This window comes from Pleurodeles waltl, chromosome 9, assembly GCF_031143425.1.
Source record: "Pleurodeles waltl isolate 20211129_DDA chromosome 9, aPleWal1.hap1.20221129, whole genome shotgun sequence".
NCBI lineage: Eukaryota > Metazoa > Chordata > Amphibia > Caudata > Salamandridae > Pleurodeles > Pleurodeles waltl.
In genome coordinates this window covers 584,792,767-584,819,578 of record NC_090448.1, presented here as the reverse complement: position 1 = coordinate 584,819,578, position 26,812 = coordinate 584,792,767, and the positions used below count along the sequence as shown (strand labels likewise).

The 26,812-nt window shown below is 43.6% G+C and overlaps 1 protein-coding gene across 5 annotated transcripts in view; it reads left to right on the top strand.

Annotated features, from left to right (window-relative positions):
* Positions 1–26,812, top strand: part of LOC138259695 (cytochrome P450 2G1-like) — a 394,952-nt gene that overhangs the window by 292,440 nt on the left and 75,700 nt on the right. For 2 of the 5 annotated variants that reach the window (XM_069207584.1, XM_069207586.1), the window contains exon 8: positions 173–256. The exons of 2 other annotated variants lie outside the window; for them this stretch is intronic. In XM_069207584.1, the coding sequence (XP_069063685.1) occupies positions 173–256 (84 nt within the window). Of the gene's footprint in view, positions 1–172; positions 257–685; positions 719–26,812 lie in introns of those variants that run through there. One more of the 5 variants, XM_069207587.1, reaches the window with a different exon arrangement.

The following is a 26,812-nucleotide window of genomic DNA, read 5'->3' as shown; positions in this document are numbered from 1 at the left end:
AATTTAGAAACTGACATCAGCCTATATCGAGGTGATTTGTAGACTATATTATTAATAGTAATAATATATATTGATTAAATTTTCCATCTATTATTACTATCTCTTTATTTATCTATTAATCCACTTAGTGTTTCTAGGTTCTTATCCAGTCTATTTTCCTGTATCATAATAGGTACTATTATGTTCTGCAGCGAAGCAGTTATGGTCAGAAGAATCAATAGCCTATAAAAACGCTAGACAAGACTCTCCAAACAAGGTCTGTCTGTATTAAAATCTATCATTTTTCCACCATCCTGCATGTACCGAGCTGCATGTTCTTATTCTAAGGGAACTAAGGTATACCGATTAATATTAGACACTTATCACTGTGGATATACTAACTATTGCAACTTTTAATGGCATTAGGCATGCACGGCAGTAATTGACATCGCATGAACTACTCTCATGTTCTCCAATTAAGCAATTTCAGTCTATATTTGTTTATACTCTATACCTTATGACCTATGCATCTTTCCATTAACTACACTATATACAATTCATTCTACTTTCTTTGGGCATGCCTTTTCGATAAGACAATATGCCACTGCCGGTAGAGATATATATGTCATGCTCACAGAGGTGACTACTAGACTACTAGCACGAGAATTTTATACACAATGTTCATATAAATCAATTCTCCCATTAGATTTTTGGACTACATTAGCAAAAAGAATATCATGAATTTACAATTGATCTGACCAGAAGACTTGGCTGCCAAGATTCGAGTATTACACATTATTACCACTGGGAACGGCCCTGAGGAAGGTTGTCTTCTATATTACATAACACCGAAACGCGCGTAGGCCTTCGGTCCCTATGGTATCATTGGTTCCTTAATATGTTGGTTCACTTGTAAATAAGACACGTTTTTTTATTTGAATTATTTAATGTCCATGTGGTATGTTTGACTTAGGTGCTTTGTATGTATTTTCTTCTATTTTTTTTTATTTAATGTATATACTTTTTATGATTGTATCATTATGGAATAATAAAATATCTATATTTGTAAAATAAGCTTGTATCAATTATGTAATAGGATTCTGTTATTTGAGTACCTAAACTGAGTAGCCTATTAAAAATACTCTACTGGTCAGTCACATATAGTTAGTATCATCTCAGACCATAGTATTGGTACGTGAAGATGATGGTATCTTCATGGCTATCTTAGTAGCTTTTGTAGTAGTTTTTACCTACTTTGGTTATTTCCCTGTCTGAGCTACGTGCATTATATTCAGGGAATCCCCTTATAAATATTGCTGACCATTTTGTTTATAGTCAGGTTGGTTTATAAAATGTTTTTTCAATTTTAAACGTCTAATAAATTTGAAAAAGTCGATTTTGGTACTCTGAAAATCTCCAGCATCCCCTGGACAGAAACCCAGACCTTTACTAAGAAGTGTCAGATCATGAGTAGTGAGTTCAAGATTGGAGAGGTTAATGACGTTAGTAGTGTCACTGACAGAGTTTCCTATTTCCCCCTGTTCCAAGAGCGTGTTTTCATTCCTTTCCTTATATCGGTGTGCTCTGTCTCTCCCACCCCGTCTGGTTTTCCTGGATCTACCAAATGTCGATTTGTCTCCCACTGTCCCTGTCTTATTCTCTGGACCTCTGCTAAAAAAGAGGGAGTACCCTGTTGTGCTACTAAGTCATGTCTAGATGTATTTGAGCAAACGCTCGTCTCGCTGTTATTGGTGGATACACTGTTTAGAGAAGATGAAGAGCCCGCTTCATAGTTCAGTGGGGGTTCAATCCTTTTGATCAAATGATCATATTTACGTGAGAATGTGAAAATCCTACCATTTTTATAGTCCAACTCATCTCGTCTGAGTTTACGCGCTTTTCTTTGTGCGACCTCATTCTGATGTTGATTTATGATTTCATTTAGAATTTTATAATTTTTGGCCGTTGGTTCTTCCAAATTCATATTTTTAATTTCTGTTTCCAATTCTACAATCTCTGTTTGGAGTCTAGTGACTTTCCTCTCTGAGTTTTCTATCAGGATATTCATAAGTCTAAGTGAACTTGAAACTAATTCTTGTTCCCAATTGTCCAAAAGATCCGGATCAAGATCATCAAAAGTGGGAAAGATGTGTGACCTTAACCCTCTTGGTATCCTGTTAAGTTTAATATATTGTTTTAGGGTGGCCCCATCCCACCATTTCGACACCTCCTGTTTCTTCAATTTCTCCAATTTAAAGAATTTATCACGGAGCCCCATTTTGTTATGTAGGGTATTTGTTAATTGTGGTAACTGGCTGGTGTAGCAAGCAATCCAGAAGGCAGTTTCATCATGCTTTATGTGCATCTTTCCCATGATAGTGTTTGTTTGCGGACTGATTTCTTGTCTAGCATCCTCCCCCTATATTTCGGGTCCTGCTAGAATTTGTGTAGGGTTCATGGTTCCCAGCAGATATTGTATCAGTGTATGAAAACTCTATAATTCAGTGGGTAGTAGGGTCTAAGGATGTGGAAAGCATTATATCCAGCTAGAACTAGCCATGTTGCTCCTTCATTACTCAAGGGACCCATGTGCGTAAGTGTCTGTCTGTCTGTCTGTCTTCGTGTTCACCAGGAAACAATTCTGTTATTCTTTGTAAGTCAAAGGAGTTTGCAAACACTGGTATGCGTTATAACAGGGATCTACAAACTTTTCTGCAGTGAGAAATACTTCTGATCAGTGAAAATCATTGTGAGCTACTGAAGGCTAAATAAGACATCCCCACATGCAGCTTCATTGACTAAGCCTAATGTCCAAAGAGCCAGATATTGTGGTTTGAACAAAATACTTTGACTAAGGGATGTATGAGAGGACTGCCATGTGTGTCAATGAGAGTGTGGGATTTGGGGATGTATAAACGTGCGCTTATGAATGGAATATATTTGTATGGGTGATTGAGACCCTGTGTTGTATGTACTTGTAGGACATACCTTCCATCATGTGGGGCACCATTACAAATATTACATAAACATACAACACTTTTTTGATTTTTTTTTGTTTAAATGGGAGACATTAAAATGCAGAAAAATGTTCTACAGAAATATTCATAATATGGAACACGTTTCTGCATTTTAAATTTCTCTCATTTAAAAAAATTGTTGTATTTTACAGTTATACTTATGGAACAGTGTCTACTGGACACTGAGAGCAATGGGCCTCCTGTTTCTAAATACAACACTTAGAAATGAGAGAGAAATAAGATGAAAAGTTTACTTAATCATTAAGAAAACTTTTCATTTTCATTTTCTGCCAATTTGAAACATTCAGAAACATCATTGTGTCCACAGCCCCAATACTGAACTGGACTTCTATTTAAGAATTAAATACCTCAGTGTTTCAGTTGTTTACCTCTGTGCCCCAGCGTGGGTCATAAATCTGAATGAACACTGCTCATTAACAGGCCCTTCTCTCTGCAGCCTAATGATAATGTAAAATAAACAGAGCCTTCCATTACCTTTAAAATGAAAATATGCTATTGTTCTTATTTACAAATTAACTCAAGGATGTTAGCTACTCTGATGGTGTCTGGGATCTACTGGTAGCTCGTGCTCGACTGATTGGAGTCACCTGTGTTATAATATGCAAGCTATTCTGCCAGTTTACAAGCCGGAAACTGCCCTGAGGAAGAATCGATAGCCTTACCCTCCACCCATTAGTAAAATGTTTCGAAAGCATATGCTGCATGTGCAGCTATTACAAATGTAACTGCTTCTCCATGCATCAGGGACACCTGTTATTGAGATGTTGTGTAAATTCCACTTGGTAATTTACTCCTGTCGCAGTTTAAGGAGCCGCCACTTTAATTGTTCAAATTCAATAATACATGAGATTCAAAAACAGAAAAAACCACGAAGGGGGAATAACCTTTTAACAGTCAAGCATGAATACCCTGCAGTAAGTCGGTACTTCCTTATTTCTGTGGGAGGTAACCGTGATTACTATGGATGACTCCATGTACTCGTAATGATGATTCTCGTGAGTAAGCATATTCAAAGACTGCTCAGATCTGACAACAAATCTGAATGTCCTTTGTTGGGTGCCATGTTGTATAACCTAGGGCTGTGGCCCAGGTCTACAAGGTTTGGCTTTCCCACCCACAGGTGCTTTGATTTCACTGCTCCATCGCTTGAGCATAGAAGTCCAGATTATTGTAGTCCCACACAACCCTACTGAACATACCTGCTGCTACTTCAATGCATTGCACCATGAAAGTATGGAATAGCTAACTTGCCTCTAGAGTTTCATGGGACTCAGGGCACTGCATTCCTCTTCACAGTGGTTCAGCTGTGGTTAGCAGGCTTTAGCCGGGAGTTAGTGCCTTCAGAAGAAAAACACATATCAGATGGGCTCAGATCCTCTCCTCTCTGTCTCTACTCTCAGTTTAAGAATGGATGCTATGGCACTCTAGCAGGACCTCTCATAACCTGGTGCCAAGGCCTGTCTCATAAATGGTCAGTCCATGGGTTCATATAGGGTTTGCAATTGACTTTTATTGTACATCCGGGGACTTTCCATTAATCCAAGAACCAGCATGATGAAAATACATTGTCTCGGACTGCATGTATAATTTACGTATCCACTGTCAGACCTTGCAATGTAGCTCTCATAAAGCTTGTAGCATGCTTCTGTCAACTTATGTGTTAGCAGTTCATTGTTTAGATGAATTGACACCTTCACAAGTTCTGCAAAAGACAATCACCTGCAGAATGTGGATCTAAGGCCGGCAGGTTAAATGTAGAGCTGTGCGGAACTCACAGAGTTTCAGTTTGTGGCATTCTGAACGTCACAAAAAAAAATAAGTGAGAATCAGCAGAGTTCTGCCATGAGCGGAAAATACTGTCCAGGCTGCTTTTTCCACACCAGTAACACGCTCCGCACTGAAATATCAGGGTGGACAGCACCGCACTGTGCGCAAGGGCATGGCCATTTTGTTTTGCCTGCTCCTGTTTGTCTCCCTGCTGGCTGCCTGCTCCACTCTTAATCCAACCCAGTCCACCCCGTCTGGTGTCCCAATTCCCAATCCCAACTTTTGCTTACTTGTTTGTGTTATTGTCTCACTTTCCTCTTGTTCATGTTATGTTTCGGTCTGTGTTTTTTTAAAAACTTTTTTGTACCTTGTTTTTCCTTTTTCCTTTCCTGATCTGTCCTCCTATTTCCTTCCCATCCCAGTCAGACTCCCTCCTGTCCGACTCCTCTGCCCAGTCCTCTCCAGTCCTCCCTCCCCATCATGGCAGCAAAAGCAGGCAGCACCACGTGCACTCCGAGAGTGTGGCAGGTGTGCGGCCACGCCCCATCTTCGGCGAGGGAGGGCGAACTTACGTTCTTGGTGCAGCTCTACCTCCCCTGCTTGCTGGCAGCAGGCGGCAGGCCCTGAAAGAGATATGCCCTGCGGGAGCGTCGGATTGTCTGGGGCACGTCCGATGATGTATGCACTGCTGTACAGGCATCACCTGCACCCTACAGCAGCTTATGCACTGCTGGGCAGATATCCTGGACAGGGAGCAGGATCTCCTTGACCTGCTGGGTGGCGAGGATGCAGGGCTAGGTGAGTAAATAATATTTTTGTTTTCGAAAAATTCTTCTTTGTTTTTTTTTTTTCAAGCAGTATGATCACAGGTAAGGTAAGGTAAGTTTATGTGACCATTTTTTATATATATATATATATATATATATATATATATATATATATATATATATATATATATATAATATACACACACACATTGACTATTATTTTTTTGTGTTTATACAATAAATATATGTGAACTATTTAATACGTTTACATCTATTAATTATTCACAAATAATGATATATATATTATCAATGATTTCGTTAAATATAAAATGTATGTAATAAATTGCCTACTCTGTGTATGTATATATTTATTATCTGCTGGCCAGTAGTTAGTTATAGCAAGGACCATGTTTCCATATAAAAAGCGTTTTTTGACTTGCTGATATCTTTGGCACAGTTAGATGTATCTCCACCAAATTTTCCCCAAAAAAGTGTGCCAGTGATTTTTGTTGCACACGGAAAGTTTCTGGGTGATCCGTCAAGCGGGGGCCAAGAAAAAGGGAGGGTCAAAAAACGTGCATTTACTATGTTAATTTCCGTAGGGGTTTTGAACATGACCACAGCCCAAACTGCTGGACGGAATTACTCCAAATTTGGCAGAAAGATAGTTTTTAGTATGCAGATTACACTTTTTGTTATTTAGTGTAAATTAGTTTAGAAGTTTAAGAGAAATTAAAGGAAATCGAAATTTGTATATCTAGGCGTGCAGATCATACCGACGACTTTGTGAATAATAAGAGCTTGTCAGAGATCTGCACAGCTCTGATTGGCTGCCAACACTTCAACCAGGAAGTGTTGGCAGCCATCTTGGGACTTGAGTTCAGCAGAGTCCCTAAAAAACAAAAGTGGAAAAAAAAGAAAAGGGACACCCTGACACCTTAGCCGTAGTGCTGGATCCCCGCCAGGGCAAAATACACACGTTCTAAAAAAAAAAAAAAGTGCTGCAGTGAATTTGTAACAATGTCCCAAATTTGCAGCAAAAACAAAAAAAAAAAAACAACTGCGGTCTTCCGCATGTTTTTTTAATAAAGCCCTCAGATGGGCTAGATCCTGGTGGCATGTAAAAAATAAAGGAGAGAGGGGGGGCATGGGGCCCCCCTCATGGGCTTACTTTTGCTCCAGGGAGCAATACCTCTACAGGGCTTCATTTCAACTGAATGTGAGGGGTGGGGCAGCCCCCATGCCCCAGGGACCACCACCTCCCCAGGGCTTCATTTCACTAGAATGTGGGGGAGGGTGTAGCCCCCCACCCCCCGGGACCACCACCTTCCTGGGGCAAAATGAGTAAAATAAATAAGGTGGTCCTGTGCCCCATCAGCCCCGCCACCTCCCCCCCCGCAGCCCGGGGACCACTACCTCCCAAGGGCTAATATTTTATTATATGGGGGGGGGGGGGCAGCCTCCCTGAAGCCCCAGGGACCACTACCTTCCTGGGGTAAAGTGTGTAAAATAAGTAGGGGGGAGATCCTGCAGACCCCTTAGCTGTCCTGTGGACCGCCACCTCCCAAGGGCAATTTTAACAATTAAGGGTGGGAACACCCTCCCCTCCCCCACAGCCCAGGGGATCGCTACATCCCCGGGCTGCAATAAAAGAATGAAAGGGATCTGTTGCGGACCCCCAACCCTGGGGACTACCACCTCCACGGAGTGAAATGTTGGTGGGAGGCCGCGTAACCTCCTCCAGGAGCCAATTATGGCTCCCCAGGGCTGGCCCAGGGTGGCCTACCCCGAGACATAGCTGTTTGCTCTGACGTGGCAGGAGCTTTGACAACTTCTACCACGTCAAAGCAAGCACTCTGGTTCCAGAAATCTAGAGCTGTCAAACATCTCTTGCTGGAAGTGGAGGTTTCCTCTGTTTCCCTGGCCACGGAGATGCAGGCAAGGAAGCAGAGGAAACTATTGTTTTTGCAGACAGGGAACTGGATATTTAGCAGCTCCCTTTCTGCAAAAGCAATGTTGGCTCCTGCAGGCGACTCCCACAGCAGGCTCCCCCGTGGTCCCATAGTGCCCACTGGGTGCACAGGGTCCCCAGTGACATGGCCGGGCCCCGGGGAAAGGGGTCCCGGATCTGAGATCGGCCCAGGGAGGGGACGCTAGGGCCCCCTTCTCCATTTCATCGATGTATGGGCCCTGAGGGATGGGGTCCACAGGGCTGAAATTAGCCCTTGGAAGGTGGACCACCCATAGTGTTGGGTTGTTTTAGAGCCTTCCTATAGCGTCCCTGTAACCTTTTGTTTTTTTAAGTGAATGTCTACATTTTTTTTTTAATTCTGTTTCCCAACTATAATGTCAATGTAACCTTAGTTTCATTCTGTGAATACATATATACATATATAGAAAGATGTAGATACTGATAGAGATAACATACATATTTGCAGCAGTGATTGTGGCCAATGGCCACATGTGCCCTCAGATGCAGAAAGGACATTTTATTTATGAGGGTGGTACCATGTTCATGCAAGAGGTTTTTAAATATTTGTGTGTTCCACTTGCCTAAATAAATGCACTTTTAGCAACAGAGAGTGCTTGCAGTTGTGACTGCTGTCTTTTTTTCCAAAAGACGTGTGGGCATGATGTAATAATAATACACCAGGTTTATCAATACATTGCTGAGTGCCTCAGTGGCCAGGACCCAGAATTTCACACAGGGCAGCAGACAACTTGCTGGTCTGTGTCATTGGAAGGAGACAGTAATGTGGCATTTAGTTATTAAGATGTCTGATTCTTGCTCTTTCCCTGTGCTAGCACACTGAGTGCTGCCCAGCGCACCAGTGCAAGTACCCTTGCACCATGATGGTGCAAGGGTGCCATGTTGCATGGCAAGGCACCCTGGATTGTTTTTTGCAGGAAGGGACACTTCCCTGCACAAAAACAACCCTTATTGGCAAGGGCAACACAAACCCTTGATAGATTAATGGTGCATGATACCAGCCTGACGGGGAGGGTTTCAGGACGTTAGGAACGTAGGAGGGGATTGGAAGTCAACTGGACGATACTGCCAGGACTCTGTTCTGTTGTGAGCTAGGTAGGCTCCCGTTTGAGCTGATTTAAGACATGATTGTCAACTCCTCATTTCACTCACTCTTACAATGTTAGTGTATCAAGTGTGTTGCATAACCTGCGTTCTTCTCTGTGCCTTTATGTCACTTATAGACCCAATCTACCAGATGTGCAGTGCACCAAGGGGGTGTGAATGCATGAATAATTCAAAATGTTATTTTTTGGAGGTTTAGAATTATGAAACAGGGAATAGGCTTTCCGTGCTGTTCCTTGTCAAAATGCTAAAAGTTATTTTTTTTTGTACAGAGTACCACCAGTCATTGTTTTTTATCTTCTTTCTTTCATAAGCATCCAAGGGCAAGACGGCACCTGAGTTGGCTACTACCACAACCAATGACTTGGTGATGAAAGGGACTGTAGCAGATGATTCTTCTTCCCCTTGCAAATCTTACTTTCTATTCACATTGCTAAAATTATACCCTTGTGTATATTTACTAGTTTTGTTTCAACTCGGATTGGTGGTCGTTTGCTAACACTGTATTTCCCTGTGTTTGCTATGTCATCTGTTTCCTCAGCTGAATTTCTCCTGTCTGTGGCTTTCTTCTGCCCCCCTTTTTTTGTAAGCTTCCCCTTACCCCGTATTGTTGTCTAATACTAAGAGGAGAAATGCTTTTTGGTAGTCTTGTTGTGAAAAGATTTTTGGTAACGTAAAGAGGAACGCAGCCAAGCCCTAGCACTCTAGTTGCCAAACATTTTGGTGGTTTTCTTGATCAAACAGCCAAAAAGTACAGAGACTGTTCATAAAGGTCATAGACCCCCAATGTTGTCTTTTCCTAGCAGTTTCATGATAGTGCCGCTTGGCAGGAATGAGATAACAGAACCAGTGCCATATGTCCTTTGCACGCCCTTCTACACATTATCCTTTCGTAGCCTTATACCCATCCCTTATTATCCCTCTATTAGGAGAAAAACGTTTTTGGTTGAATCAATGACTACCTGGTTTTTAAAATGTTGTCAAGCAACAAACAAAGTAACACACACCTAAGTGATTAGTTTTGATCGAAAAAGATACTGATAGATTGCTAACTTTCTTGCTGTTGTACCTTATGCCAAATAAATACCTAGATGGCTAATCTGGTATCTAACATGCATGGAGTATGTTTTTCCCTAGGTGCACAGACCACCAGCAGCGCCATCCCAAGTGCAGAGACGTCAGAGGAGGCCCAGCCAGTGAAGGGAAGGGGAGACCTTGCTTTCTTATTGACAATACTGTGTTTGCTAAGCAAGGCAGATATCCCCCGATCACCTCCAGAGTCCAGTCCCTGGCCTCGGTCATTTCACCACCTAAAACTGTAGCACAGTTTAATTTGGTGCTGCAGTGCATGCAGTGAAATCATGTGCGCCTGCTGGGGCACAGTGACACGACAGAAGGCTGCAATTCACAAACTAAAGACAAGGTGTGTTTCCCGGTGCCAACTCAGTCACCTTGTAGTACTTAACTTCATCATTCTGTCTTTCTGACCCACCCTACATAAGAAAGTTAATTCTATCTTGGTATGTGATGTCTGTGCCATATTTCTCTGCCCAAGTGAAGTTATATTTCCTGACTTCCATTATGGCTTGACGGTTCCAATTTTTTTCCTCCCATCACCCAATGTTAGTAAGCAAAAGAGAACTACGTGGTCCATGACAACAAGCCATACCAGAAATAATCCTCTACCTAGCCAAATCCATATAACCTACCTACCTGTGGACTAATTCTCCCCGCTGCCAAGTGAAAGTACTTCTTATGAATAATCTGTGTTGGTGGCCTGGGTATAATATTGGACTAAGGGCGTAATTTAGATTTTGATGTTTGGGATATGCTGTGACTGATAAAATATATCCAGTTTGCTGTATTACATTGCATCATTTATATTCTATGCACTTTCTACTGTAATACAGCAGATGAGATATCCGTTATTTGCCAGGTGTGTCACATCTGCCAGCCCCTGTCATCCTAATTCTATAAGTCTATGTTTGGACTTAGAGTAGTAGAATTGAAGATAGAGTTGGAGAAAAGTAGGGCCATTGGAATTATAAGTTACTAACATGACATGTTACAGTAGCACTGTCCCAAAAACATGCTGGGGAGCAAGCAGACCTGCCAGCATGGCTCCGTTAATGTTGCATAGTCAAGTAATTATTGTGCAGCATGATAAATAGATAGATAGATAGATAGATAGATAGATAGATAGATAGATAGATAGATAGATAATGTTGGTGTTCTGGCTTACTTCCTTGCAGACCGTGCTTTCATGTGATGTTTGGGCAGGAAAAACGTGGCCCAGGCTGTGATTGATCATCATATCCAAATTAAATTCCAATGGCCCTAGGGAAAAAGCAATATCCTATTACTGTGCCACTATAGACAGTATAATCAAGTATTTGCACTGAACATGACAATTTGTGTTTTTGTTCTTCTTACTTTCTTAATGTAGCGACTCCTGACGCTGGAGTTTGTAAGAAGCAACCAACATTAGGGAAGGAGATAGCCACCCAAAAGTTGGAGACTGTGGCTGCCGAGTATCATTGGCTAGTGGCCTTTGAGGAAGGAAAGGAGAAGGCGTGGGCCTCCAGTTCCTTGGGCTCCCAGCCATGTCCTCCTTCAATCTGGCCACGCCCAGCGACCCGCAGCCGGTGTCCACTGTCACCCACACCACCAGCCTCCACTACTCGTCATCATCAACATCCAACCACCTCCTCCACCACACCCTACTAGAGCTGGTGCATCTCAGGCGCGAGACAGCCAAGCGGATGCGCAAGAAAGCACTACTAAAGCGTAGGCAGCAGATCCTGGCCCAGGAAAAGGCTGGCATCTCCACAGAACTGGGTGCCCTCAAAACCCTTTTTTATTGAACATTTGTTTTAGTGGGAGGGCATGCTGTGAGTGTAAAGTGTGGGAAGTTGGGGAAAAGGTAGAAGGGACTTTTTGCTTGGTGAGGGTGTGGGCCTTTTGCGAGTGATGAGGGTGGCTTTGAAATGTAAAAAAAGTAAATGGACATTACCTTTTTTTGTCCTTTGTCATTATCTCTTTGCATTGGTAGTGGGCATAGAAAAGCATTGTGGTTTTGACACAAGAGCACGATGAGAAGTTGCCCTCTAAAATTGTCACACATTATGCAGCATATGTTCTCCCTAGAATTCCCCTACCTGGAATCCCTTGGCGTATATGTATTCTTCAGTTGGATATGTACCTCTTGCTGAAGTCCAATAATTAACTATACCCCTCCACCAGAGTGGCACTTTGTGTAACTGAAAACTGGTTAATTATGTTACACTTTATTGCTTGATGAGGCACTGCAGCAGCAACCGCCTATCAATTATACTGTATACTAATTAGTGTAGTTACTGCCCTTGTCCTACCCTCTGTAACTATTGTTGACCACTTTTGGGGTCTGCTAACAAAAAACACAAAAATGTAATATTATCTCTCCTTCCAAAAGAGAACTTCAGTACTAAGTTATTACTTGTTTTTCCAGTTCTTACCTGAATAAATTAGTCAATGGTAGCTACCTCTGACAATCTTCCTGTGAGAAAGTAGCCTCTTTCTAGCATGGTTACCCTCACTTTTGACCTGTTTGTGAGTGTGTGTCAGTGTGTTTTTACTGTGTCACAGGGATCCGGCTAGCTAGGACCCCAGTGCTCATAGTTTGTGGACTAATGTGTGTGTTGTCAGTAGTGCTTGACTGCGTCACTGAGGCTCTGCTAACCAGAACTTCAGTGCTTATGCTTTCTCTGCTTTTAAATTTGTCACTATAGGCTAGTGACTTCATTTACCAATTTCAATTGGTAACTGGACGCCTCTTATAAGTCCCTAGTATATGGTACCTAGGTACACAGGGCATTGGGGTTCCAGGCGATCCTTATGGGCTGCAGCATTTCTTTTGCCATCCATAAGGAGCACAGACAAACCCTTCCACAGGCCTGCCATTGCAGCCTGCGTGAAATAGTGCACACACTATTTCACAGCCATTTTCACTGCACTTAAGTAACTTATAAGTCACCTATATGTCTAACCTTCATTTACTGAAGGGTTAGGTGCAAAGTTACTAAGTGTTCGGGCACCCTTGCACTAGCAAAGGTGCCCCCACATATTTCAGGGCCAATTCCCAGAAATTTGTGAGTGTGGGGACGCCATTACAAGCGTGCACTACATATAGGTCAAATCCTATATGTAGCTTCACAATGGTAACTCCGAATATGGCCATGTAAGGTTTCTAAGATCCTGGAATTGTCCCCCCCATTCCAAATCTGGTATTGGGGAGCCAATTCCATGCATCCTGGGTGCTCCCCCATGGACCCCCGGTACTGCCACCCCAGCTCCCTGAGGCTTGCAATGCATCTACAGCTGCTGCCACCTCACAGACAGGGTTCAGCCCTCCTAGGATCTGAGCAGCTCAGTCCCAAGAAGGCAGAACAGAGCATTTCCTTTGGGAGGAGGGTGTTACACCCTCTCCCTTTGGAAATAGGTGTAACAGGCTGGGGAGGGGTAGCCTCCCCCAGCCTCTGGAAGTGCTTTGAAGGGCACAGATAGTGCCCTCCTTGCATAAACCAGTCTACACCGGTTCAGGAACCCCCAGTCCCTGCTCTGGCGCGAAACTGGACAAAGGAAAGGGGAGTGACCACTCCCCTGTCCATCACCACCCTAGAGGTGGTGCCCAGAGCTCCTCCAGTGTGTCCCAGACTTCAGCCACCTTGTTCTCCAACACTCTGGAGGCCTCTGAGTGGCTAGTGCCAGCAGGTGACGTCAGAGACCCCTCCTGATAGGTACATACCTGATAAGGTAGCCAATCCCCCTCTCAGGGCTATTTAGGGTCTCTCCTGTGGGTTTCCCTTCAGATTCTACATGCAAGTTTCCAGCAGGAATCCTCTGCAACTACTACTTCATCCTCTGACCTTGGATCGACCGCAGACTGCTCCAGGAAGCACTGTAACAGCAACAAAGTATCCAGAAAGGCTACATTTCCACTGCAACTTAAGCTCCAGCCAGCAACTGCAACAGTTTCCACGGTGTGCACACTCTGGGGACTCTCTGTCTTCACCCTTTACCAGAAGGACCAAAGAAATCTGCTGTGGAGTGACTGAGTCACTTCCCTGCTCACGCAGGCACCTTCTAAGTCGATGACCGGTTCTCTTGGACTCCTCTCTTGGCGGCGAGCGTGCTCCTTGCAACACAGGTGGTGGACCCCTTTGACACAGACTGTCCTGAGGCCCTGCTGTCCCAATTTGGAGGAGGTAAGAGCTCGCCTTCCCTGAGTACGACAGTACCCCTGTGCACCGCGTCTTCTTCACCTCCTGAGGCTTCTGTGCACTATTTGCAAAATCCCTTTGTGCACAGCCTGGCCCAGGTCCCCAGCACTCTATCCTGCGATGCTCAACTTGCTGAGCTGTCCTCCGGTGGCGTGGGACCTTCCTTTGTAGTGCTGCACCAACCACATTTTACACCTCCTTTGTCCCCGTGTCCTGGGACTCCCATGGGTGCTGTCTGGTCGACTGAGGGCTCTCCGAAGTGCTGAGAGCCCCCTCTTCCTCCGCCATGCAGAGTTGAGGCCCCCAGGTCCCTCCTGGGTTCAGACAGCGCCACTTTGACGCAAAACGCGACTTGGCCAGAACCAAAGGCTTGTTGGACGAATCCAGCGCCAAAACTCGCCTGCATCCAACATCTCTCCGTGGGACATCCATTGCATCACGCAGGAATCCACTGACATCTTCCTTGGGTGCATTTCTGCAGTCTTCGTTCAACCGGGGACTCTTCTTTTGCACCCTCTTGTGGGTTGGCAGGGGCCCCTGTCCTTGCTGTAACTTCTTCCAACTTCTGGACTTGGTCTCCTTCCTTTGCAGGTCTATAGGTCCAGGAATCCACCAGTTGTTGTTTGTAGTCTTGCTTGGTTCTTGCAATAACTCTAATCACGACTTGTAGTGTGTCATAAGGAAACTTGCAGTACTTTACTCCTACTTTCCTGGGCTGTGGGGTGGGGTATTTTACTTCCCTTTGCTGTATTCATACTCTCCCAGTGATTCTCTACACACTACACTTGTCTAGGGGGGAATTTGTGATTCGCATTTCACTTTCTTAGCCTATGGTTTGTGTTGCCCCTAGACCTATTTTCTCCCATTGCGTTCTATAGCATTTCCTATTGTTTGCACTGTCCTATGTCTAATTACTTACCTTATTTTGGTGTCTAGTGTATATATTGTGCATAATACTTACCTCCAGAAGGAGTATTGCCTCTACGATATTTTTGGTTTTGTGTCACCCAAATAAACAACCTTTATTTTTGGTAATACTGAGTATTGTATTTACTTGTGTATAAGTACTGTGTAACTATAAGTGGTATTGCAGGAGCCTTGCATGTCTCCTAGTTCAGCCTAGGCTGCTCTGCTATAGCTACCTCTATCAGCCTACACTGCTAGAACACTACTACATTTCACTAATAAGGGATAACTGGATCTGGTGTAAGGTGAAGGTACCCAAGGTACCCACTACAAACCAGGCCAGACGCCTACACTTCCCAAACCTTATTGCAGGTTTCTCGGAAGGGCCTACTTAATGGTGCCATTATTAGTGTTATTGTGCTAAAAGGAAAGACATCAAAGTGAGTTAGTTACTACTTGTAAGGTTACTACCCTTAATTGTAAAGTTTCTGGTAGTTAATTTAAACTGCAAGAGTGAACTTACACCAAAATTGTAACCATATCTTTGTGAATCAGGCCAGATAGTGCACAATAGTACTACTTATTATGGGAGAGACATTGTTCTGACTGCACTACGCTGATGTTATCCCTCTAATGCCTGGGTTGATAAGTGGGGCTGGCTTGGGCTATTCTTTGGGTAAAAAGATCCTGCAGTGAGTTTGAGTCACTTTCACCACAACCACCCCACCAAGTGTGTGATCTATTTATGGTGTAAATTCGTAAGTCACACCTTAGTATTTCACACGGCCTGGGGGAAGAGGGTTAGGGTTTTGATGGATGGATGGGATCAGGAATGTGGTGAATGGTGTGACAAAGACAAGCACAACATTTGTTGTTGAGCAGCACATAATCAAGTCTGTTCTGGGAAGAACTAAATGAATAATGCAGTTCAGATAATAAATACATTGTGAAAAGTCCTTCAGCCCCAGAGTTCCAAGATATCTAATGATTCTGTCACCTAGGTTTAAAAAATTCAAATTAGAGAGGACCTAAAAATTGTGATTAAGAAAAAAAAAAAGAAACTGCATACAAATGCCAGAATTGACGGTGCATCTGCATTTTAGTTCTCGGAATCTCCAACTTTGGTGCAGAACGGAACAGGTCTGGTGGTAAGCAGGGTTGTTATGGTGCTTTCATGCAGAAGATAAGGCCTATGGATGGCAACAAATTAAATATTGTCGATGTTGTAGCGTCAAGGAAGAAGGTAAGCTTCATGGTGAATGAGGACCAAGAGGTTAGATCAGGAGCATAGGCTGGTACAGTCATGTGCCGTTAACTGAGAAGTGAGAATAATTTTACAGCCAATCCCAGACATGTAGCTGCTTGTGTCTGGCTAATCAATCTCACAGATGTCAACTGTCATAACAGCCAAGTGTGTCCATCATGTGACTTGTCTACAGTTACAGCCCCCCTGACCACAACAACTTAATTAGAGGAGTTTGACATTTGAGTCGGTAAATTACTCCACATTTCCCAAATCAACATACCTCTCTCCAGTCCGCAGGACAGGAAAAGCCTCTTATAGGCATGTTGTTTCCCATTAAAGTGGATAACCATTGTTCATAACTTCCTTCTTTTGGCTGTTGGGGTAGTCCCGTGACTGACTCCGACTCCCGAATTAGATTGCGAGAGATAGACCTGTAGTGCTGTTGATGAATAAGAAGAGCAAAGGAAATATAGAATTTGATTATCTTTGTGTAGTTTTGTTAACTAAAGTGACTGGTCTTTTCTCTGAAGAACCCGAAAAAAAGAAGGAAAGCAAGGGGTGGACCATGTAAGTAACTCTAGCAAAGTATGAAAGGGGCAATCATTCAGGCTCAATAACACATTGGTCCGCAAACATTGCAAATCATATTTACAAATTAGTTAAACAACACCGTCACTGACACCACACAAATCATCATCACTTACTCTATATGTTACTCATTGATGTCCAATAGTTAGTTACCTGTTCCAACACGCATGAAGGTGCACGTTTATCTATTGTATCTCCTCTTTCCTCATGGAAGCAACAAACATTGGCAGTCTTGTAACTGAATTATCTCTACTGGCAGTCCAGCTAGGGAATAAAGAAAAAAGGATGAGGATGGGAGGCACGAGCTTTATTTCCTTTAAGCGAATGGAGTGGGGAGCTTCTTCTGTGCACACTGGTCCAACTTGTCTACAGTCTATACATGTGAATAAATGCAGGGCTGTGAGGATGGGAGGCATGAGCTTTATTTCCTTTAAGCGAATGGAGTGGGGAGCTTCTTCTGTGCACACTGGTCCAACTTGTCTACAGTCTATACATGTGAATAAATGCAGGGCTGTGTAAGTCAGACACCAAATATATAAATGTTCTCTTATTTGTTTTTCATAAGCTGTTGAACAATGAAAGTTCTGTTGTGGCCTACTCAGTCAGTGGGATATAGTTAGTCTTTAAACTCATGGGCCTCACCCAGAATTTCATCAGCTAACACGCTGGAATCTGAACAATTACCATTATCCCCCTTTTGTTGTTTCAGGGGCATTGTAATCTTCTGGTAGAAAGTGTTGGTTCTTTTTAATCATGATCAATCCCTTCACATTTTGAGGTGAGAGACTGGTCCTTTTGACTAACTACTGTGCCAGCTGCCCTGAACACACACTCAGAAGACAACTGGTTACCAGACAAGCCAGATACTTTATTGCCAGTCTGCGGAGCTCTGGTCATTGGCTTCCCATATAAGTAGACCAAATGGTTTTGATCTAGGTAGATCTCTTTTGGGTCATCAATATAGTCTTGGACCATCCTCTGAATGATCATTTGTGCTGCCACTTGCCAACCTCTTTTGCCTTTGCCATGCACTTAAGCCTTGCCAGTTGAAACCAAGACATTGCAGACGTTGGGTCTGATTCTTCTGTTGCAGGTGTTGTTGCTGGTGCTGGCTGCTGTGAAACAAAAATCACTGCCCTCTCTGGAGATTGAAGGCTGCACACCAGAACTTTTGCCCTTTGGCGTCTAACTTCCAGTGATCTTTTTCCAGGTCTGTTGCTTGTTCAACTATCCAAGCCTTGTATTGTTAAACATCCCCTTCTGAAAAGGGATAAAAGTGGCCAGTATCATTTATAGAATGGATCAAATAGTGTGGCCCAGATGTACTTTTTGGAGGATACAATCTGTCCTTCATCTTTGTATTAACAGCTTAGCAAAGGATTATGCTCTGAACCAACTCATATGCTTCTTCTTTCACATCAGTGAACCTGTGCAACATCATTTTTTTTTTTTTACTGGTCCTGTAGTCGATGTAACAATGAGATTGCTTGGCTCATCGTACTATCCTCCTTGCTGACTTCCTATGTGAAAACCTCAAAACGAAGTAGCTTTTGTGTCAGGCATTTGACTAGCCCCCATTTCTTCATCTCCATGGTCATGCTTTTCCCAGTAGAATCCTCTCCTCTTTGAAGGACATAGGCTGTGATTGGTTTGTCCTGCTCAGATAGACGTTGCAACATATAGTAGTTCAAGTTCCAACATGTTGGCACCTCCTGTATGAGGGCTTTAACTGGTACTCTGTTGACACATTGAATGATCCTCAGCTGATTTGAGAGCAGCTTCTTCTGCACGTGGCCAGTATGTTTCTGACTATGTCCTCTTTTTTTTTTTTTTTTTTTTTTTTAAATAAAGCACTACACAGCCAAACACAGGACCCTGAAATATCCATCATCTACCATGGCCTTAACTATGTTACTGCCATTGTCCGTGGCAACAAATCCAATTCTGAGACGTCTGGGTCAAAGCCATTCAAACACCTTGCTGTTAATGTCTTCCAAGATGTTTGCAGCTGTATGAGATTTCTACATGGCGAACATCACTACCGCCAAACACCCTTAAAACGTTCTTCAGCACTGAGACTTGCAGATAGTCATTACCTAAACCCTACTAAAGAGATCCAGTGTGCAGTGATGCACATGTAATCAGTTGCATGACAACTGGTCCACATGTCTGTTGTCAGGTGCATAAAGTGAACAGCACTCTGCTGCATAGCTTGGCCAACCAATTGCAGCACATCATGTTGGAGCACTGGAACAGCAACTCTGGCAAAAATAGGTCCACCTGGGAACCTTCCATTTTGGGCAGATGGCCGCCACAAATTCTGAAAATCCCACTCCTTCTACAAAAGAAAAAGGGAGGAGGTCGAGGGCTACCATTTTTAGCCAGCTTCCTGTTCTACAAACGTGCTGTTGGGTGGTTGCCTTCGTAGGGCCCCTACTGCCTATACATACCTGTAATAGTAGTTTGGACTTTTTTAAACTTGTGGTACCACTAACACAGGCAACTTCTGAAGAGAACTAGGAGGTGGTGGACTCAATCTTGGGGGAATCACTGTTTGCAGTGGTGTCTGCATCTGAGTCTTGCGCCATTTGGAGGTTGCTGATGCAACTGATGCTGATACAATGCTAGAAATAGGGCTGCTTAGTAACAATTTCATCCTCTTTTTTTCTTATCACCTCCTCCTATCACTGTGAGCGGAGCTGCTTCCCCTTTCTCATCACCACCACCAGCAACTACCTTCTCAAGGTGCTCCTCCCATAGGATTGTGGGATTCTTTTTTTATTTGGGATGTTTGGCCTCCTGTACAATAGTGCGAACCTGGCTTATCTTGATGAGCACTTGTGGGGCAATAGAGCATATTGTAATGTTATCTGCCTGCTTGCTAATCAAAAAGAAGTCCCAAACTGGGGAGGAGAACTGTTTTAGTGTGCCATTGCTAATGACTGAAGAACTGGAGGTAGGTGGTTGTGTTGTTTGCCTCTCTGCCATGCGTACTTCGACTGTAGTAGTGGTGGATGCAGGTCTCAGTGAGTCTTACAAAAATGGAAGCTGGCGGTAGTGGTGGTGGAACAAGTGCCATTTCCCTCTGAACTGCTTGAATAGTAGAGGTCTTCTTGGTGTCCTCTGAGCCGCACTTCATACTGACAGTCACAGGCTCATCCTCATCGCTGCCACTTTCTATAATTCTAAGGCTTTCAGGAACTTTCCTTTTCCCTTGTCTCTCGTGGCTGGTCTCGGCTGGGGTCCAGTCCATGTCCAGATCATCAGAAGGGGGGCTTGGAGAAGATGGTGGAGAAACCTTCTATTTCTGGAGATTGTGAAACCAATGGTTGAAGAGCTACATCTTGCCAGGCAGGAAGCTCAGCCTCTTGTTCTACTGCAACTTCAAGAAGAACTGTTGCTGGCTGTGTATCCTATTGTCCGCTTTGCTCAGCTTCCTATGAAGATTTGGTACTTTGTGGCTGAGACAAATCCAATTCAGACTCACAACTCATCGCCATGACTGCAGTGGCTGCCTCTCTGAGAGACATGAGCTTAGGCTTAGATTGGAGTGGGGCAGTTGATGCAGGAGTGCTGCTTCCAGCTTGCTGCCAGGAGGACGGTGAAGCAAAAACACTACGTTTCCTGAAGGAAGTGGTGGGTGGCATGCCACTGGTGGCAATCTGCTATTTCTCCATCAATAACTAGTTTCTTGGCAGGAACTCCTTTTCTGGTTCTATCTTCTAGTTCTGCAGTTGGCACCTTGCTGCACAATTGGAAGCAGTTGTGGGCTCAGATGTTGTGGTGTCACTTTGTACTGGCCTTCTGTCTGGCAGTATTGTGGTTGATATCGCTTCTGCACCTAATAGCAAACAAACAAGGAAAACATTCAGCGAAACATGCAGTTTTGCAGAGTTATTTATATCGACAATATATTTTAGTGAGGTAATGCCAAAATATTAGCAATACTTTATCCATTCCAGTCCAAACATCATAACATAATATGTCAATTACAACATACAGATTTAAAAATGTACTGTTGAGGCTGTGTGGCTGTAGATACACATGCTGTGCATACTACTGCCATCTAGTGTTGGGTTCGGGTGTATGCAAGTTGTTTTTCTTTGAAGACGTATTTTGAGGCACAAGGTAGAGTGACTCCTATTCTTGGTGATAATGTGCATAGTCCGATTGTTTTCTTTCTGCTGTCGGAAGTTGGACATGTGCTCCAGTGCTCTGGGTTGACACTGTTGCGGTGCTCTTTTCGGCTCACTGTATCTTTGTCAGTATAGTCTTCGATCGCATTTCCCTTTTCTCTTGCGCATCGACTGTCTGATTTTGATCACGCCAAGTCTTTTTAAATTGCGGCCTCACCCTTCGGGCCCACTCCCATCTTCATGGCTGCTCTTGAGAATGCCCCACTGGTGATCGAACGGATGCCCTTCCGTTATCGTCCTTGCTGCCACTCGAAGTACCCCCGGACTGACGTATCAGTTCTGCAACCTTTGCCTTTTGCCAGGACACAGTGAAGCCAGTTGTGACGCTTGCTGCTCTTTCCACTCCAAGAAGACTCTTCAAGACCGTTGAGCTCATCGGCTCGAGATGTTACAGTTGAGCATGGAAGAAACACCAGACTTTTCTGTCTCGGTGACCCTGAGAAAGAACAACTCCCTTAGCCACGGGTAGCAGAAGAATAGGCTTTCTCCATCGAGGGCATCTCTGGATCCAACCTGGAGAAAGATCTGGAGAAGGGAAACCTTCCACCAACTCAACAGTCTGTAAGTACGGGATCCCCTCCCCCCCCAGTACTATCCAGACCTCCCTCGGGTAAAAGACACACAGCGCCTCTGTTGTAGCAAACAGAGCCTGTTGGTCCATCACAGCCTTCTGGCCATGTTTGGCACCAAGTAACTACTTCCACCACCCTGCCCTGCTCCGGTGCAATGTCAAAAAGACTTTCCAAGTCACGTGCTCTGACTCCAGCAGATTTGGTATCGACCTCCCCTCGGCATTGAGTCAATACTTGGTGTTGAGCTGACCAATGGCGTCGACTTCCACCGATTTGACACCGATATGACCTTTGGCACGGAAACAGACACAAACTTTAGATCCGAACATTTCAAAGCCATCTTCAATAATGGATTCTGATACACCCGTTGAGTCCATGCTCCATCAACTGAAAGTACAGCTGGATTCCAGATAAAAATAGATTGTCATGCATCCTCATATAGGCAGCATTCTTTACCGCCCTTCATCTGCTGCTCCACCAACCAAGAGACAGTTGTTGTTCCAAGAAGCCTTGGACACTACAATACCTGCAAAACATATGCAAAAAGGCTGATAAGACTACCAGACCTTTACCTCTTGCACCACCATCACCACCGCCCATCCAACTTCCTTTGCCTTAATCCTCCCCACCTCATTCTTGAGGGGACCCACTTGGCATTTCACCACAGTAGTCTCTGCACTCCAACACAGTTGCCCATGGTTTTTGGGAGGACACTTTTGACATCCCTCCACAGGATGACCCGTGTGATACCCATGAATAAGATCCACCAGGGGACACAGAACCTGATCTGTACCCTGCCTGCCCTTCACCTCCTGTTGACTCCACATTATATCAGGAACTCATTGGTAGGGCCGCTTCCTTCCATCAAGTGGAAATACATAAGGAGTCCTTAGAGGAGGACTTTCTTTTTAAAATGCTTTCATCCACTCACCGCACTACCCAACACTTACCAATGCTGAAGGCCATGCTTAGACATTCCACAGGCATCTTTAAAGACCCTATTTGAGCTAGGGTTATACCACCCAGAGTGGATAAAAAGTACAAGCCCTCCCCATCTGACCCCATAAATATCCAGGGTCAATTTCAACTGAACTCCAGGCCAGTGGAACCGTCCTTGCGCCAGATAAAGAAAACAAGAGAATTGATGCGGCAGGTAAAAGTGTTGCAGCGCAATCCTCCACTGTTGGCGTATTGCAAATTTCATTGGACTCCTTGTGAGGTATGATATTACCCACTGGGACTAGATGAAGGACCTTCTCCAATATCTCCCAGAGGAGCACAGAAAACAGGGTCAAGAACTTGTTTCAGAGGGCAAGCTTAAATTCAACACATCCATGCGCTGTGCCCTAGATTTTGCTGAGACTGCAACTGGGGGAAGGGGTAGGGGGTCAGGAGAAGTATTCTCCTATGGATCCATGTGAGGCTCCGTATTTCGGGCTTTAAGCCAGAGGTTCAGCAAAATGTACTGAACATGCCATTTGACTGAGCATCTTTTTGGTCCCCAGGTGGAGCAAACTTTAGAGAAAATCAAGAAAGACATGGAGACAGAGAAACATTTGGGAGCACTACAGCACACCAGTTCTCTGTGGCTTCTTTTGCCACCTCTTATAATCTGGAGGCTCGAAAACAACCCACTCTGACGCCACCACATCTTATCAGCATTCCCACGACCAGCAAATCTCTCTCAGGGGTTACATCAGGGAATCCTATAGGGGGAATATCTCCAGAGGCAGAAGCAAGGGCATTTCCCCAAAAGGAGCAACATCTGCCTCTAGACAATTATTTCTCGCATCTTCCCCACCGACCATATAACACCCTTTGGGGGACGTCTACGGGATTTTCTATCCACAAGGAAAAATATTACCTCAGACCATTTAGTGCTGGATTTTATCCAACATGGTAATTGTCTGGAGCTTTACCCACCTCGCAGACATCATTAGAACATCAAACACTACTGAAACAGGAGGTCAAAGCCCTCCTCCTCAAGGAGGCTATAGAACCCGTTCCCAAGCATCAAAAAGGTACAGGACTGTACTCACTTTGTTTCCTCATACCCAAAAGAAGTCCGGCCCCTCAGGCCCATTCTGGACCGTAGGCCTCTAAACGAATACATCCTGTCCACAGCACCTTCACATGGTAACCCTTCAAGATGTCATCCCACTTCCACAGTGAGTTTCTCTGCACTAGACCTAAAGGATGTGTTGTGTTGTAGAATTCTCGACAAGCACGCGCATGTCGAGAATTCTACATTCCAGGAGAGGACGGTTGGAGTCGATGGAAAAGACGGAGGTGGGCGAGGGATCGTTTCTGTGTTGCAGTAATGTTTACTCAATAAACATATATATATATACTCCTTATCGGAGCAACGAACTTCATTACATTGGCGACGAGGGGCATTTTGCACGTATGTGTAAAAGCACTGGAAAATCTAGAGTAGGGGTCATTCATCAAGATCATATGGAGGAGGCCGAGGAAATAGATAGAGTTTTATCAGTAGAGAACACGGGACAGGAAATAAGTATACATAGACCTCCCAGACCGACTGCAAATTTTATGGTACGTGGGAGAAAGGTGCGACTGATGATTGATTCTGGTTCATTATACACAATTGTGCCCAATAGCTTATTAGTTAAAGAACGGCCCAATGTGCTTCTTCTACCAAAAGATATCAATCCTGGTGGGTATCAAGGTGAGAAAATAGATATAATTGGCTACATGTTAGCCAATATAAGTTTTGGAGAAAGACAAATTGAGGGTAAGGTTTATGTAGCTACTAATGGTCCACCAATTCTTGGTTGGCATCACCAGTATGATTTACACATAAAATTGGATCCCAGGACAGATAATAGGGTCATGTTGTTGCAAGATGATAACTTAGGTAATATATTGGAGGAATACAAATAAGTTTTCACTGATAAGGTAGGAGAACTTAAAGGGTATACACACAAGATCATGCTAAGGAAAGATGCTGTTCCCGTGCAGCTCAAATTGAGGAGGGTTCCTATTAAGGCAAGGGGTGAGGTAAAAAAAATGATTTGTGACATGGTACAAGAGGGTATTATAGAACGCATTGAAACATCAAGTTTGATCTCCCCAGTGGTCATCACAAGTAAGCCTGATGGATCTTTGAGATTCTGTGTCGACCTCAGGACACTTAACCAGAATATTGTGGTGGATAATTATCCATTGCCCAATATTAATGAGTTGGTGTTACTCCTGAGAGGGGGGAAATATTTTTCAAAGCTAGATCTTAGGAGTGCATATCACCAAGTCAATTGCATGATGAATCCAAAGAGTTAACTGCGTTTATTGCTATGGAAGGGGTTCATCAGTTTAATAGGATGCCATTTGGGTTGGCTTCTGCGGCAGGTGTATTTCAGAGAATAATGAGTGATATATTTGAAGGGGTTGATAACGTGCTGTATTTTCAAGATGACATCCTAATTTTTGGGGAAACCTTGGAAAAACATAACCAAGTATTGAAGTGTGCATTAGAGAGAGTTATGAGTGCAGGGCTAACCCTAAAAAGAGAGAAAAATGTAAATTCTTAGTTGAGGAAATTGAGTATGTGGGTTATACCCTCTCTGAACAAGGAGTAAAACCAATGAGGAAACTTTGCCATTGAAAAGGTTCCAACCCCCCAGGGTAAAGAACAGCTGAGGTCATTCATGGGACTCATTGAGTACTACTCCAAATTCATAAAGAATTTTGCTGACAAAACGGAGAGTATAAGAAAACTCTTACGCATGGGGCAAAAGTTCCAATGGGAGGGTGATCAAGAGATGGCTTTTCAAAATATAAAAAAAGAAATGTGTGCAGCAAAAGTTTTGGTACCTTTCAATGTTGAAGCTAAAACTATTATAACAGTGGATGCGAGTGCAATTGGACTAGGAGCTGTACTTTCGCAGAACTCTGACAAAGGAGAAGAGACTGTAGCTTTTGCATCACGGTCATTGACCAAGTCGGAACGAAATTATTCAGTCATTGAAAAAGAGACATTGGCTGCATCGTGGGGCATTGAGTATTTTAGAACTTATGTTTGGGGACGTAAGATTACATTATGCACTGATCATAAACCATTGTTGAGAGTACTGTTACCTGGGGGTGCCAACAAAGTGTCTCCACGCCTGGCCAGATTAGCTGCAAGGTTACAGGAGTATCAGTTTACTGTAGAATACATTCCTGGATGGCGTAACGTTCAGGCAGATTGCCTATCTCGCTTGCCATTGAATTGGCAGGAGGTAGATAAACAATGTGTGCAGGATTATGAGAACGAAGGTGCTGTGGCAAGTGTTGAAGACTTGCTGGAATGCACTCAAGGTGTGGTATCGCGTGAGGAGTGGTGTGAGGAAATGAGAAAAGATGAGGTGATAAAGGACGTAATGAATTTAATTGTTGGTGGAGAAAGGAGAGAGAGTACATTGAACCCTCAAGTTCGACCCTATGCAAAAAGTCTGGAGGAATTGTCTATAGTTACTAGGAATATCGTTGTGAGGGGTGACAAGTTTGTTCCTCCAGTAGGCGTGAGGTATAAACTGTTTTGGTTGGCTCACGAAGGTCATTTAGGGCAGACTTTAATGAAGAAAAGACTAAAGGAACATTTTTGGTGGCCAGGGATTGATAATGATGTTAGTAATTGGGTCGAAAGGTGTGTTGATTGTGTGGAGAGTGAGAAGAGATTGAAAGTGGGAAAACAAGGTTTATTGGGATCCATATCAGATCCTGGCATAATGTGGCATACAGTGTGTATGGATTTCATTGGACCTTTGAATGGTGATCCATGGGATATAAAGTATGCGTTAGTAATGATTGATTTGCATTCAAAATGGTTGACAGTGAAATTTATGAAGGAGATCACTACCAGAGCAACTATTAGGACAATGCAGGAGATTTTTCATGAAGAAGGTTATCCAACGAAACTCATTACAGATAATGGGACACAGTTAGTTTCCCATGAGATGGAACAATTCCTTAAACACGCAGGGATACATCATTCCCGTACTGCATTGTACAATCCTCAGGCTAATGGAATGGTAGAGAGGTGCAATCGGATGGTAAAAGGGGTTATCAACATGGCTATAAGAAATGGCAAAAATGTACGTACCATGGTTGATGATCTTGTGTGGGCGTATCGCACTACTGTTCACAGTGTTACAGGTAGAATTCCTTTTGAGGTGATGAGAGGCAGGAAGGCATGTACAAGAGTTTACCCATCATGGTTGGTGTCAGTGTTAGAGGAAGGAGATTCGATCCAAAAGAGTGCAGGTACATCACAATCAAGTTCGGAAAAGGATATTAATAAGGGAGATTTGGTGAAAATTAGAGTGGTGGATAATGGAAATAGTTTTATGAAATTTAGAGGGCCCAACTTAGTTAAAGATGTACGTGAATTTCATGTTGT